Source organism: Carcharhinus amblyrhynchos, chromosome 2, assembly GCF_965287045.1.
Source record: "Carcharhinus amblyrhynchos chromosome 2, sCarAmb.v2.hapA, whole genome shotgun sequence".
Classification (NCBI taxonomy): Eukaryota; Metazoa; Chordata; class Chondrichthyes; order Carcharhiniformes; family Carcharhinidae; genus Carcharhinus; species Carcharhinus amblyrhynchos.
Genome location: NC_137325.1, coordinates 12,932,784 through 12,948,270, shown reverse-complemented (window position 1 = coordinate 12,948,270; position 15,487 = coordinate 12,932,784). Strand labels below are relative to the sequence as shown.

General features: G+C 41.7%; 2 protein-coding genes across 5 annotated transcripts in view; one reads left to right on the top strand and one right to left on the bottom strand.

Moving 5' to 3' along the window:
• fyco1a (FYVE and coiled-coil domain autophagy adaptor 1a) overlaps nucleotides 1–15,487 on the top strand; it is a 152,156-nt gene that overhangs the window by 100,394 nt on the left and 36,275 nt on the right. The window lies entirely within an intron of this gene.
• LOC145352489 (C-X-C chemokine receptor type 6-like) lies at nucleotides 615–3,105 on the bottom strand. Its single transcript, XM_080202414.1, has 2 exons — nucleotides 3,015–3,105; nucleotides 615–2,819 (listed from the first exon to the last, which is right to left on the bottom strand). The coding sequence occupies exons 1-2, from the start codon at nucleotides 3,021–3,023 to the stop codon at nucleotides 1,752–1,754; spliced, it is 1,077 nt and encodes a 358-aa protein (XP_080058540.1). The 5' UTR covers nucleotides 3,024–3,105; the 3' UTR covers nucleotides 615–1,751.

Genomic DNA, 15,487 nt, shown 5'->3' with positions numbered 1-15,487 from the left:
ATCCCAAAGCTCTTCAAGAGAGCTGGACTGCTGTAAAGGGAACAGTGACCTGGTTTGTGCATGCCAATAGTGCCCCTGCTGAAGTATATTACGGAGACCTTCCAAGGCTGCCTGAAAGGAGCTTAACTTGGAAAATTTGAGGGCAATGATTATCTTCATTGCTGCCGAGAGAGCAGGTGATAAGCATTCTGAAGAGCATGGCTTAAGGTCCAAACGGAACAGACTAGAGAAATGCAAATCCCTCTGGTGCAGACCTCCCCAGAGAAATCCCCATCGGACTGGGTGAGTCCTGCTTTATTGTGGCATGATGCCCAATTCTCCATCCCTCCAACAAATGCTGCTCTATCTTTCCCTTTGTGATAATGGAACAATGTGCCATGGCCAAGGAGAAATCCATGCCTGTTGCTAGATTCCTCAGGGGATGGGTGGGATATTGTTGCAGGGCAAATAGTGGCAGATGGTCAAATTCAAATACAAGTCTCAATAATGATAAATCAAAAACAAATTAAGTTTTTCTTTTAATTTTTTACATGTTATACAAAAAAGATAAAATAGTCCAGCATTTAAACCAAAAGATTATTATCAAGAAAATCATATTTATGCAGTTATGCATTTCAGTAATAAACTACTACAGACAGCCTTTGGAAAGAAAATCCTTATCAAATCTAGAGATAAATTCAAATTTATTGTTATTATTGCATTGTAAAGAATAAAATAAAGCAGAAGAGTAATTGCAGATATAACAAATATGTCTTTGAAATAATTCAGGACATTTTAAAATGCTTTGTTCTACAAAATTGAGCTTTTAGTTGGCATAAAATTCCAGTGCCTACAAAATAATTTATATAAAAAATACATCTAAAATCCCAACAACAAGTGGTAGAAATCTGAAATAAAAATGGCCAATATTCCTAAGAATTACATGCGGATTAGTGACCCTTTTCGTAATGCTGCTATTTCACTTATATGCTTGTGATTTCATTCTTAACCACGTCAGACGTATTTGGCACAGGCTGTCCCACATCAATATTTCACAACTGCAACCAAGTGGTCTTGACTGATGCAAACTGCATCTAAACTTCATAGCATGAAATACAAAATAGGATTGATACAGTAATGGACATTATCATACTGAACAAACCTGCCACATTTATGTATGCGATTACATACTTGTACTTAATTAAACACTTTATACCTAATAGGTGTTAAGCATGACTCACAATTTTGGTTTCAAGATTTCGCAAGCCGGACACCTTTGCCAGATGGAATCCAATGTAGCTGAGCTATTATGGCCATGTTCAAAACCCTGATCTTCTGCTACAACTTCAGCAGCAAATCAGTGAAACTCAGAAAAAAGGCGCACTTAGGTAATATCTCCAGTTTGTGTGGTCTCTTCAGCTTTTTTACCATAGTCAGAGAGGTCGGCATAATCCCTAATTAGGCCAAATGCAGGCCCTTAATGAGCTGCACACAAGTGTATCTGTGATGCAAAATCCCTTTCTATCACTGAGTTAATATATGCACAGTAGAAAGCATATTCCAGCATTTGCAAAGACATCAAATGGGAAGAATGCAGAATTAGAAGTAGACAATGGCAATGTTGTTATCTTTATAATGCCATGACAGGCATATGTGTGCCTCGTGGGCCACTGAAGCAGAACTTGTAATTATCCTTCCAAAGTTATGGAGGGCGGGGGGCACTTGTGGAATTTCCTCAAATTTATTATAGGCCCCAATACATCCAGTATCTGTTACAAAGGTTGCATAGTTGTTGCTTCGGATACTCCCGATGTATGTCTTGATGTCTCAGACTCAGTTTCCAGATACCCAGCTAATTCTTTTTGTGCAATACATCCAATATCTTTTAAAATCTTCAGAAAACTATTTCTGAACTTCACGCCAAGAAATACATAAAGAATAGGATTGAGACAACAGTGTACATATGCAATACTCTCTGTGACAATAATTGCGTAGTCTATATTTGCAGAGTATTCACATGTGGGAATTTCTTCACTGTAGATCTGTAGAGTTTTCATCAACAAGACAATGTTGAATGGCAGCTCACAAATCACAAACACAGCTACAACTGCAAAGATAATCTTTAATGATTTACGCTTCCGAAACCCCTTAGCTCGGAGCAGTGTTTTTGCAATGATTGAGTAACAAATGATCATGACTATAAAGGGTATCAGAAATCCCACTATCATCTGTATCAGACATACTACCACTCTGAAAATGCTGCCAAAATAGAAATGATCCACGAAAGTACAGGTAATTGTATCGGACATACCAGTAAATGCTTTGCTAAATATGAGTTCTGGAAGAGTCAAAATAATTGCACACACCCAAACCACTGCACAAACTAGCTTACAGTGAAATATATCACTTTTGCGGTTGAACGTTTTTGTTGCTCGAACAATGGCTCTATACCTGTTGACAGTCACGCAACTGAGTATTAGCATGCAGCTATAGAGGTTGACAGTGTATGTCCCAGTCACAATTTTGCACATAAATGTTCCAAAAATCCATCCAGTGTGTGCATCAACTGCCCAGAATGGCAGGGTGCAGAGGAAGAACAGATCAGCAATCGCCAGATTCATCATGTAGACATCAGCCACAGTCTTCAGTTTCTCATAGTAAATGTGTGTCACGATGACCAAAGAATTCCCCACCAGCCCAGTCACAAAAACAACTGAATAAAAACAGGGCATAAAAATCCTCCTAAAGTTGCTGATGCCTGAGGTCTCGCAGGATTCTGAAAACTCTGAAGAGTTGAAGAATATATCATCAATGATGTCTGGAAACTCGGTGTTAGGTACCTGAAAATAGAACAATGGCAATTGGTGAATACTGGAGCATAAATTAAACAGTTCCCTCTAAATCTGTTTACAGTCCCCAATTGTTGAAACTATGATGTCACATGCACTTACTTTAAAATGCAACTAGAAAAGCAGAACGAATAAGCCTGTCATCAAAATAAAAGTGATAATTTACATGCTAAAGAGAGCTTTTACCTTTGCCATCTCTTTGCTGGAGTAGTATTTGATGCACAGGGTGCTCTCTTATGATTTCAACAACTTTTGTTCGCACCATACAATGTCCACGGTTTCCCTGTCAGCGTAAGCTTATACTTTGAGGTGGGACCTATTGGTTGCGCGTTCGAAAAAGGAAGTATTATTTTTATACTTTTTGACCGAACGCTGACTTATAGATTTAATAGCTTAAGGACTTACTAAACGAGCTCTACCCTCCACAAGTTGATGTTCTTCCACCTCCCACCCCACCCTCCTGCACCTCCACCTACTTCCACACTTAGACTTATTGTTGCTATTATTTTTTGCTGCAGAACTGTACTGCATCCACCAATATTGAATTGCATCTGGTACCTTTTAGACTATTTCCCCATCTTATCAACATCCCAGCAGCGCCCTTTGGTCTTCTCAGAATTTTACTGTACCTCCTATCATCTGCAAATTTCATCATCAATCTATTTAAGTCCATAGTAAAATCATAGATGTATACAGTGAACAGAAATGTCACCAGTTCAGGGACAACCACTTCTGAGAAAGCTACCCTTAACAAGTCCTTTCTATTGTCCTTCTAGTCAGTTTTTAAATGGATTTCCTACCCTATCCTTAATTCCATGCTGCTTAATATTTCCAGTAATCCCTGTAAAATATTCTCACAAAGGCTTTCTTAATGTTCATGAACTCTACACTCACAGATTTTTCTTACCTGTTAGCCGCTGGGAAAATCTATGTTAAGGACAACTATGCATTTTAAAATCTGTACTATCTAAGTAGAGGGTGGAATTCTCCAGCCTCTTTTGCCCTGCCAACAAGAATGGAGAATTTGGCGCTCAGCCAAAATTCCATTCACAGCAACAGGACCAGAGATTTCCAACTATGGACAAAGTCAGAGAATTCCAGCCGAAGTGTGGTGGCAGGTGGTTCTGGCGGTATCTGTCTCTCTGATCAGAGTGGTAAGAACCCACAAGAGATTCTGAAACATCATTAACTATGCATGCGCGAGTTCCCCTCCAATTCTTCTCATGGATCAGCAACTAGATTCATCAGCCTGCCCTCAACTAACAGATTTGAAGATTCAGCCAGCATATTTAAACACAAATCCATTTGTTTGTGAGCTTTTTATGCAGCCATTTTGGGGTCCAGTCTCTCTCCCCTCAGTCTTGCCCCTTGCCTCTCTGCTTGTCTGCCATCATAAGCCCATGCCATACCACATCCCCCTGCACTCCTCTCCTCCCACATTGCCCCCCCTTGTCTTCGTCAGGCCATTCCCCTAGCCTCACCTAGCACTCCACTCCAATCCTGGTCCTCAAGCAAACTTTGAAACTTTGCTGCAGTGGCTGTAGGAGGCCACATCACAATACTATACAGATGGATGCCGGTATGTGGCACCAGATGGAGAAGGAATACTCCCTAACCTCAGGCACAGTACTGAACTGAGGCAATGACACAGGGTCCAGCAATGTCCATGGGTCCAGCAGCACAGTACATCCATGAAGACCAGCTTGATATGCAGATGCAGTCTGCCCTGACCTGACTGGTGAATAGCACATCAGGAGCAATGCAGCATTATGGCATTGTTGCATTCAACTTGGTGTCTTTGATAAACTGAGAACCGCCTTATGCATGCCACTCTTTAGCAATTGGGTTTGACTCCAACGTAATTTCCCGCAGGCAACATGATGCATGATGGAAGGGCTGACTGGTCACAGGTAAGCGGCTGTTTCAATCAGCATTCATGAGATGCAAATGAATACAAATGGCATTTGCATCACCCGCCAGTGGGATGTCCAACCAACCAGATTTTCCATGTCATCAACTCCACTCATAGTATTGTCATCCTTAATTAAAGATTGCGGTTCACAGCCTGAAACTGATGCAGGGACAATCCTTGTTCCTGAAAGACTAAACATGTGGTGCATAATGGATCTCAGACCTTATATCATTGAATTGATAACTGGCAGGCACCTAATCAGCATTCCTGGGCAGCTCACCAGAGAAAAGGACTCAGTGGCAGTCCCAGAAATGTCCTTGAAAGGAACCTGAAAAAGACCTGGTTGGAGCAAGCAGAAGTAGACTGAGATTGAGAAAGCTGGGAAGTGAATTAACTGGGATTAGAAGGGTAGTGATGCCAGTTGGAGTGAGTTAGGGCTGCAGTGTTCTCATGGTTTGAATGTGAAGACAGGAGAAAGACTTCTCATTCAGGGCAAGTAATTTTTGAATATTTATCTTGTTGACTGAAGCCTGCAAGTATCATTTTAAGAAACACCCACGAGGTTGCTTGCAAACAATAATCATCAGCCCTTTTGAAGATGCACAAGTCCTAACTCTTGTTTCAGGTGTGAACCCTAAGCCACTTTTTTTGTCTACACCAATATGGCAATGACCTTCATTTCCAGCTGGTATGAGCTGCCACTTCTTGCCCACCCTATTGGAAGCTTAAACACCCAGTTAGCCCTTGATAAATAAGCTTGTGCCATCTTGTTTCGGACCTGTAATTTTCCCTTCTGCAAAGGTTAAAAGTACTGCCTGGTAATTACTTAGATTTGTCTCTGAGTCATTTTGTTGTACTTCCTCCTTTTTCCAAAAAGAATTTCTGAACAGTATAGTTGAACTGTATTTGCTGCCTGTCTGCGAATCCTGCTTAGCCAGTTAGCCTGCAGCCTCTTACAGCCATTCTCACAATTTGTCACATCCTCCACAAATTTGGCACAATCAGCAAATTTCCATGTTTGTTCCTCAGTTACCAAGTTAAAAAGTAAGAGCGGTGCCAGCACCAACCCATTCACCAAATGTTTCCAATTCAGGAGATGTAAGTAGATGTCACAAATTGGATGCTGTAATTGGACAGCCGTTCTGGAGGCACAGCTGGAGGTTGAAGCTGACCTCTGTGGCTCAATGTGATATATGCATGTGCAGCCTGTTTTGTGCATGTACTGGAAGCACGGTAGCACAGTGGTTAGCACTGCTGCCTCGCTGCACCAGGGACCTGGGTTCAATTCCTGACTTGGGTCACTGTCTGTGCGGAGTCTGCGCATTCTTCCCATGTCTGCGTGGATTTCCTTCAGGTGCTCCGATTTCCTCTCTCAGTCTGAAAAAACATGCTGGCGGCATAGGGGATTTTCACAGTAACTTCATTGCAGTGTTAATGTAAACCTCCTTGTGACACTAATAAATAAACTTTAAAGTACCCTGTCAGTTGTGTTCTGCAAAATGAGCTGTAGCAAATCTTTGCTTCATAAACTTTTACAGACCAACAGGTGGTCATTCGACCCATCACACCTGTGCTGGCAATCCAGAAGAGCTATGTACTGAGTTCCCACCTCTCCGGCCTTTCTCCTATATGTCTATAACTCATATTACATTCTTTTTAGATACTCAGACTAGAAGATGCCTTATTCCAAAGTATAAATGTTAATTACAGTTATAAAATAAGCTTATACCAAGAAGCAGAGTAGTTGAAATGCAATGGTTATGCTTGAGTTAAAAGCTGCTATCACCTACAATGCCTAGAGATGATCAATCTCAAAGGGCCTTGTGGCCAGAAGTGAGCCTCTGTCTGAGAGTTTTCTAATATTCTGTACTTTAAGTCTGCTTTATGTACATTAATTGACCTGTTACCTTATTGGACTGAAAGCCTGCTTTTGTGTCTGCATGTCAGTCCACGTTGTTGTTTCTTTGACCAAGCAGCCATAAGAATTGCCACATTTTCCATTAGTTAGAAACTATCAACAATGGTTCTCATGCTATGATGTCATAAACGTAAGATAATTGTAGCATGTCAAATGTCTTCCAATGTAGCTTTATGAAGGATGGTTTCACAAATTGCTGGCAATGCAGTGTTTTCTTTAAACGGCCTGCAGTACTTCAAAAGTAGATTTCTCATGCATCGTTCTTTTCTCCTCCAGCATTCCGCCCCCCCTCCAAGTATCGGCCTCCTCCCCCTACCTCACCATCACAGGCAGTGATCCCCTTCTTCCTACCCCACTTATCATCGACAGCATCCTCCACCCCCATATTGCTGCCATCCTCATATGCTCATCGCTAGCAGTCTGCTCCCCCCACCCCACCGCCACAAGTAGGTGACTCCCAACATGTGAGACTCGTGCTAGGACTCACCCTCCTGCCAGCCTGTGCTAGGGAGCTGTGCCAGGCCATGTCCCTGTCCCGTGGGGCTATAGTTACCTTTATGCCCCTGGAGGGATCCCCACAACAGGTTCACATATGGGTGAACCTGTTGTAAACTGTACTGATGTGACGTCACATTGGAGAGGTACAAAAATCTAGTGGGGGGTTGGTGAGATCTGGCAAGAGGGGTCTTTAATTAGATTAAAATTTTTTCAGATGAACGCAAATCAGGTTCTCACCCATCATGAATGTGAATCTGATTACTTCGCTGGCAAGGGGTGGAAGAAATCACGACCTCACCGGCGAGATTCACAATGTCCAAGTTTTGCCAGATCTTGACCCGCCGCTGGATCTTACAGACAAGGAGCACTAAACCAAGATCCCACCCAGTGTTCCTGGCATGGCAACCATGTCTTCGTTAACCCATTGTTAATTCTAAACTCTCTCTTCTGTCTTCTGGTGACATCAAATGTATATCCTCCATTATTTAATCAACAATTATGGATCGCCAATTTAGTTTGTTGTCATTGGATTCATTTATATGTAAATAGATACATGCATTCTACTTTGGATTTTCTTGATATGATAAGTTTTTCAATTTTTGTGTCTTGTTTCTTATAATGCTTAATCCCTTTGCACCTTTTTATCTCTTTATTCCCGACACATCAAAATCTTATTTTGTCTTTTAGGCTGCCAACACATTTGTTTTCGCTCCATCTTACCATATTAATTTAAATCCTCCCTCACACAGCTTTAGTTAATCCTCCCGAGGATGGCAGGCCTCTCAGTTTTCTTAAGGCGTAGACCGGACCATTGTAAAACCCATGCCCAAAACAATTTGTCCACTGCCGACAGAATCTGAATTTATTCCTCCCCCACCATCTATCTCCCCATGGTCACACCATTTAGCTCCCTGGCCTGACTGTTCCTATACTGGCTATCATGCCTCTTACACACTTCAGTTTACTAAAGGCCTTTTCTTGGGCCTGTACTCTTCCAGTTTATTCAGGTCCAATTTCTTAAGTCACCTGCACTCAACCCTGCCTCAACCTTCCTTCAGTGTTATAACATACCAAACATGCTCTAACTCTTAAATGAAGCATAACCAATGGTATAGACCTGTTCCAAATGGCCAGTTTGTGTGTGATAAAGACATTTTAATAAATATTAGCAGATGCCTTGTTTCTCAGTGTCCCATTCTGAGTGACTACAAACCCATTCCAATATCCTAGCAAACACACGGGCCACAAAATACCAGTCCCACCTGATACCAGCATCTCCTCGTTTTGCCAAAAGTCAGTGGACTTTTGGCTGGCCCACCACATGCCCAGTATGGTAGGACCAGGTAATCCTGATCAAATGCTCCCCAAGTACTGCCAGACACCAGCCTAATCTGATGTCCTGACCAGAAACCTGATCATGGCCCTAATCAATACGACAGCCTACATAGCAACCTCACTCTCAAACCCTCATCCCGGTCACAAATCAATTAATCTCTCACAGCCTCTGCTTCTGTCTGTACAACTTCATTTCTCTTTTACGTGTGCTTGCTCCACCACCCCACCACTGTTCGCTCTGCCATCAATCAGCCCCCAACCACCTCCACCCAACCCATCTCCTGATCAGAATAACCACATCTTGCCTAGAAAATTCAAGTGCAACACAAAATTCTTGGGGAAGCATAGGCAGGTGGAAAGACGTGGATTGGTGGGTTTGAGCCTGGGTAAGATGCTCTCTCAGAGAGTCAGTGCAAACTTGATGGGCCAAATGGTGTCCTGCTGCACTGTAGGGATTTTATGATCTTCCCTCAAGACACTACAGCAACGTGATGGAGCTCTCCGATGGAAACTGCACTCTGCATTTCTGGAGAAGCCAGGTTCTGAAGACCCAGAAAGAAATGGAGAGCAGTGCCCAAGAGTGGAAATGTTTGAGCTAAGTGGCTATCCAATACTGATTGCTGCTTTGTGGAAGATCCAGCCCAAATGACTACCAGGAAGATTGAAGGCAAACTAGGTGGACCTTTGATTTTTTTTTTGGATAATATGCTGCTATGAATGAACAGCTTGCTAATGTCTGAGACAGATTCAGACGGCTCTGAGCCTCACACGGCAAATCTAGGGGCAGAAGTATCCTGAGAGTGGATGAGACAATATCTCTTCGTGGAGACAATTACACTCTCCTGGACTGCACTTTAGGACTCCAGTGGCTCTGCCTGAGTGTAAACTGTAATAGTGTTACAGCGGCTCATTGTCAGTGCTGGCTCCCAGAGCCAAGATGGCTGGATGATCTGTAATAGAAGCTGTCAGACCTATCAACAAATTATGTATCCTGAGGCATACCAGATGTGTATTCTTCAAGCTGATCCTTTGGTCCTTGTTGAACAGAATTATAGTTGTGCTCTGTGCAAATCGCTAACACTTAATTGATTGAACTGAAGTCTTCATGCACTGAGCCATTATACACAAGCACACTGACTAGCTACCCAGACCATCAGGCATCCACTGGAGTATTCCCATCAGCCCTCTTTGAAAGTCAGTGTCCTCAAAGTCTGTATAGAGTTCTCTCCAAGCACAGCTGGTCTTACTTTCTGGCTAGCTGACTCCGATCCTCCTGCCCTAGCTTCTGCACACTTCTGTGATTGATGATTCACTTTATGAAGAGCTTTCATCTAGCTACTGGTCGGCTGTAAAGGAAGAGAGCTTTTATTGCACAAAATAAAATAAATAAAAACAACAAGCCTGTGTGAACACAGCAGGTTTCAAACAGGATGGAAAGATAATGGACCCACTGAGGGTCCTGTTTTATATAGGGCTTGGCATATGAACTCTATCTGGTTGGTTTAATAATCAGTCCCCAGTGAACTCGTATTCAACAAATCCTATAGATCAGTTAGTGATCCCCATGCATCTCTAAAATATATGTGATGTCAGTTTCAGAATTGGTACTTGCTAAAGTCACGACAAATGACAGTGTACCTTCAAGAGTGTGGCCTCCTTTTCAGAAGCGCCGCATGGAAGTTGATACTTTCAATACCCAAAATGAAAGAAAAAGATAAAGGTTAGCCTTCAGTATTATAGAAGGCCAGGGAGCGATGACTGAGCCAGCATGGTGGCACAGTGGTTAACACTGCTGCCTCACAGCGCCAGGGACCCAGGTTCAATTCCAGCCTTGGGACACTGTTTGTGTGGAGTTTGAACGTCTCCCAGTGCCTGCATGGGTTTCCTCCAGGTACTCTGGTTTCCTCCCACAGTCCAAAGGACGTGCTGGTTAGGCGCACTGGCCATGCTAAATTCTCCCTCAGCGTACCTGAACAGGCGCTGGAGTGTAGCAACTAGGGGATTTTCACAGTAACACCATTGCAGTGTTAAAGTCCAGTAGTGATGCCAATGAATATAATAACACTGAAAGCAAATGGAACTTGTCCTGCTGATTAAATACAGTGAAATAGAGGGAGAAGGGGAAATGGCGCAAATAAACCCTGTAAATCCTGCAAACTTCATTCCAGTGGGAAAAAGGCTTGATCTCCTTCAATCACCCCCTCATGTTGACCTTCTACAAGAAAGAAAGTTGAGATGGTGGCAGTCTTGTGAGCAGGTTAGAAAGTATGCAGGTGTTTTATTTAGCTGTTTCTAGTTCTGTGTTTCTTTTAACTGGAAAGTCTGTAGTTTCACAGGAAAGTTTCAAATAATGCCATTATTTTTAGAATTTTTTATAAACTGATATCTTGCATATTTAAAATTAGGGCACAAATGATGAACTTGAGAACAACAGTGTTTAGCCCTTGGGCACATTATTTCCATTTTATATTTGGTTTACTTGGGTTATCATTGCTCAGGGAGTGGCTTCCTTATTAATTCCGACAAACGGTTAAAATGATTGAAAATTCCAAAGAGAAAGGTTCAAGTTTATATTGTTTAAACAACTGACAGTATCACTTCTTTAAACATGTAAAAATTGCTTCCTTCAGAAGCACAAGCCCTGAAACTCCTTGCTGCATGCTCCTAACAGTTATGTTTGGATTGTACTCACCAATGCTTATTAGTTCTCACCCTGCCAGCATTTATGAGGCTTGTGAAATGAACATCATTTATATTTTCAGTTGGCTGCAAATGCCCCTTCGGGCACGTGTTCAGTTGCTAATTCTTCAGTGTCAGCCTGAAATGTGTTGTCTGCCTATCTGTCTTGCCCAGGCCTCCTGAAGTCCTCAACTGCCCCTTTCAGATCCCGCAGACAGTATCGTAATTTTAAATCGGGGCATCATAATGGCATTACATAATTTGCATAGGGCTGACCCATGCTGCAGTGGGCTTAACCTCAGTGCTCACCTGCCCTGTCTATCTGGAAAATCTGGCACGGGACTGCCATCAGTGGTGTTGGTCAGGCCCCTTGCCCCAGGTCCCAATGTGCTCAGATCTGTGCCATTTTCCATTAGATTCCACCAGAATGCCTGCCAGTTATATTTTCGGTTTCTGTAAATCTTACACCTTCGCTCGTTTCACCGGTTTTCATGTCAGACATAGCCTGTGTCAGCCAACCTGCTGTCCTATCAGGCGCCATGGTGGCACAATGGTTAACACTGCTGCCTCACAGGAACCCAGGTTCAATTCCAGCCTCTGTGTGGAGTTTGCACGTTCTCCCTGTGTCTGCCTGGGTTTCCTCCAGGTGCTCCAGTTTCCTCCCACAGTCCAAAGATGTGCGGGTTAGGTTGATTGGCCATGCTAATCATGTGTCATGGGGGCTAGCAGGGTAAATGTGTGAGGTTACAGGGATAGGACCTGATTGGGATTGTTGGTGCAGGCTCAATGAGCCGAATGGCCTCGTTCTGTACTGTAGGGATTCTATGATCATTGTATTCAGTAGATTATAGATGCAGTGTTCATCAGGTATAACCAGTGTAGTCACTTAGACAGCAGAGATCAACTGGCATTGTTTCAGGGAGTCTAGCTAGGTAACGTGCTGCTTTATGCTCCTTCGAAGAAAGGCAGTACATTTCATAGATACATTGAAGGGTAAACAAGTTAAACATACGAGGAAAAAGGAACAAAAAGTTATGGTGAAAAAAGTAGATGAAGAGTGGTGACAGGGTGCTCTTGTGGAGAAATTGGGATTATTCCCCTTAACACAGTGAGGCTAAGAGGAGACTTGATAGTGGTGTTTAACATCGTGAAGGATTAAATAAAACAAATAAAACAGAAACTATTCCCAGTGGCTGAAGGATCGATAGATAACCAGATGACACAGATTTAAGGTGATTGGCAAAATTAAGATGAAAGTGGCATCAGGAAAAGAGTAGTTAGGATTTAGAATGTTTTGTCAGATAGTGTGGAAGTAGATTCAATAGTTTTAAAGGAGAATTAGAATAGATACATGAAGGAGAAATAATTGCTGGGATATGGGCAGAGGGCAGGAGTGGAACTAACTAGATTGCTCTTCAAAAGAACCGCAGAGACCTGATGGGCTGAATGGCTACCTGTACTTATTATTTGAAGATTTTGAAATTTGTCATGGACTATTTGGACTGAATGGCCTGTTTTGGTGCTAGATCATATAATTTCAAAATTATACCAATCAATGCCAGGCCAGTGGAAACTGGTTGCAGTCCTTATATTCAAGCAACCCCACATGCCATGATAAAAGCAAATTACTGTGGATGCTGGAATCTGACACCAAAAGAGAAAACGCTGGAAACTCTCAGCTGATCTCCTTGCAGCATTTGTAAGGAGAGAAAAGAGCTGACGTTTTGAGTCCAGATGACCCTTTGTCAAAGCCATGATTTGAGATAATAGTAGGTTTGATGAGTTGGCCCCTAAGGGACCATAACTACTACCGTTGCCATCACTCACTGTATGATACTGAACAACAGTATAGCAAGACCAAACAGAACCACTAGAAGGACAATTGGCATACTAAATTGAAGGGGGTTCAAATGCCAGGGTGGCTTATCAGTGGATGTCCCTAGTTACTAGAACCTAATTAGGGACAGAGTTGTTGAACACTGGGATGACCTGATCAGAGAGAGCCACTGTGATTTTGTACAGGGAATGTCATTTCTAACGAACCTAGTTGAATTTTTTGAGGCAATAACTAATGTAGATAACAAATGTCTTTGAATATTATTTCTTTATGTCTGCAGATTGTTGCCTGAGCCACACATCAATGGGCATAGGGTCAACAGATTGCAGAATTAAAGAAGTTGTTTAAAGAGTGATGTAAGAAGAAGGGGTTTTAATTCATAGGTCACTGGCAGCAGTACTGGGGAAAGAGAGAGCTGTTCCGATGGGATGAGCTCCATTTAAATCAGGCTGAGATCAGCGAAGTGTAAAGGAGGATAGAGAGGTAAGCTCACGTAAAGATATAGGAAGAAAATTTCAGAGCAAACATGATCTATTTACAATTCCTCGGTCTTTGATTTGGAAAGTCTTGAGCATGGGTGGAGCATCTGACACCAACTTGACGAAAAGATTCCATCATTTTCCATGTATCACCTGTGTTGCTGAAAACATCTTTGCATTAGAAAGTAAGCACTTACTTTTGTTGCTGCTACTGCTTTGGAACACTGTTGAGCTACTTTAGGAGCTGTGTTTATGTTAAAGACACTGTATCAGGGAAAATTTGGCAGTGCCTGCATTTAGGCTTCTGTCTGTTAAGTAGAAGAGGAGATGAATTTCGTCAAAGTAATATAATCTAGAGTATATGTTAAATTCATTTAAATGTTCCAGTCTTTGCTTCTACCAGTTTCTGACTGCTGATCTGAGAATCATCAGGCTCTAAGCCAAGAGTAGTATTGAGCAAGGCGCTGTTCTTTCTGGTTACTGATACTTCCTCTGTTCATGGAAGCTGTTGCTATGAAGCTAACAACCTATATTGCATATGACACATGTTATATATAAAGTGCACACTCTGAAACCACATTGGAAGAAATGGTCAATGAACAATCACCCTCTTAGAGCAGCTGGTCTACTGTTGTACACCATCATCAAGTTTCTAAACTTCTGTGGTTTGCAGTTGCTTTCCATCTGTTCGCATTCATTTTCGGTTTTGAAATTTTCAATAGCCTTAATAGTTTTTGATAGTTCTAGATTTATATTTCACTTTGTGTGAAGCAGTACCTCTAACTTCACCTCTGAACAGCCTAGCTCTAATTTTAAGGTAAAGGCCTCTTATTCTGGACACCCAGAGGAACTAAATTTATCCTCTCTGCTCTTCAAATCCCTTAATCATTTTAAACAATTAGATCTTAAAACAATTAGATCATCCCTTAAATTCAGATAGTAAAAAGAATTCAGCCAATTCTTTTCAATGTGTACTCACAATTTAGCTCTTCTAACCCCACTATCTTTCTAATGAGTCCACATTGTAGTCCCTCCAGAGCCAGTATACCTATTCTGAGGTGCCATATCAAGAAATTAATGCAGTACCATAGATGCAACAAGTTTTAAATATTTGTGGCATAACTTCTGTCCTTTTATATTCCTGCACATTGAGATAAAGACTGACATCCCAATGTGATTATTTTAGTGACTTCTGAACTCAGAGCTCTGAATATGTTTGCTCTTCCACAGTTCCTAGCTTCTCACCATTTAGAAAATATATTAACCTGTCTTCCTTAGGTCCACAGTGGACAATCTCACACCTTTGCCAAACTAAAATCCATCTGCTTGTTTTGCCCACTCATTCAACTCATCAAACCTTCTGCAACTTTCTACTCCCATCAGCACGATTTACCTTGTCATCTAACATGGTGTTAGTAGAAAATTTGAATAATTATGAAAGTGGAGCACTTATCTTCAGAAATATGTACAGGTCTTGTACGCGCCTCTATTTTTTGCAAAAAATTTACTTCATGAAATCTGAAAGATGCACTATAAAACATTTCAAATTGTTGTAACATTAAACGAAATGATATTCACATTTTCTCCAGAGATCAAGATGCTTCAGCTCAATAGTGAGAACATTACAAATATTTCAATGTTTTCATTACAGGGAGTACAATTATTTTCAAACCTCTTGTACTAATACTCACCTGTAAAGAAATTGGCCCTGTTTAGTGTGATCAGTTTCTCCTACGCCCCTTCAAAGCCCATCTTATGCATCAATAAATGTAGTATAGCCTGCCCTCGTTTTGATTCAGGAACATATTTATTCCAGAAAACTGTCTTGAATGCACTGAGGAAATTTGCTACCTTTGGGCTCGAGCTACTTTAATGCTTTGAGTCATAGAGTCATGGAGGTATACAGCATGGAAACAGGACCTTCTGCCCAACTTGTCCATACTGCCCTTTTCTTTTTAAAACCCCTAAGATAATCCCAGTTGCCTGCATTTGGCCCATATC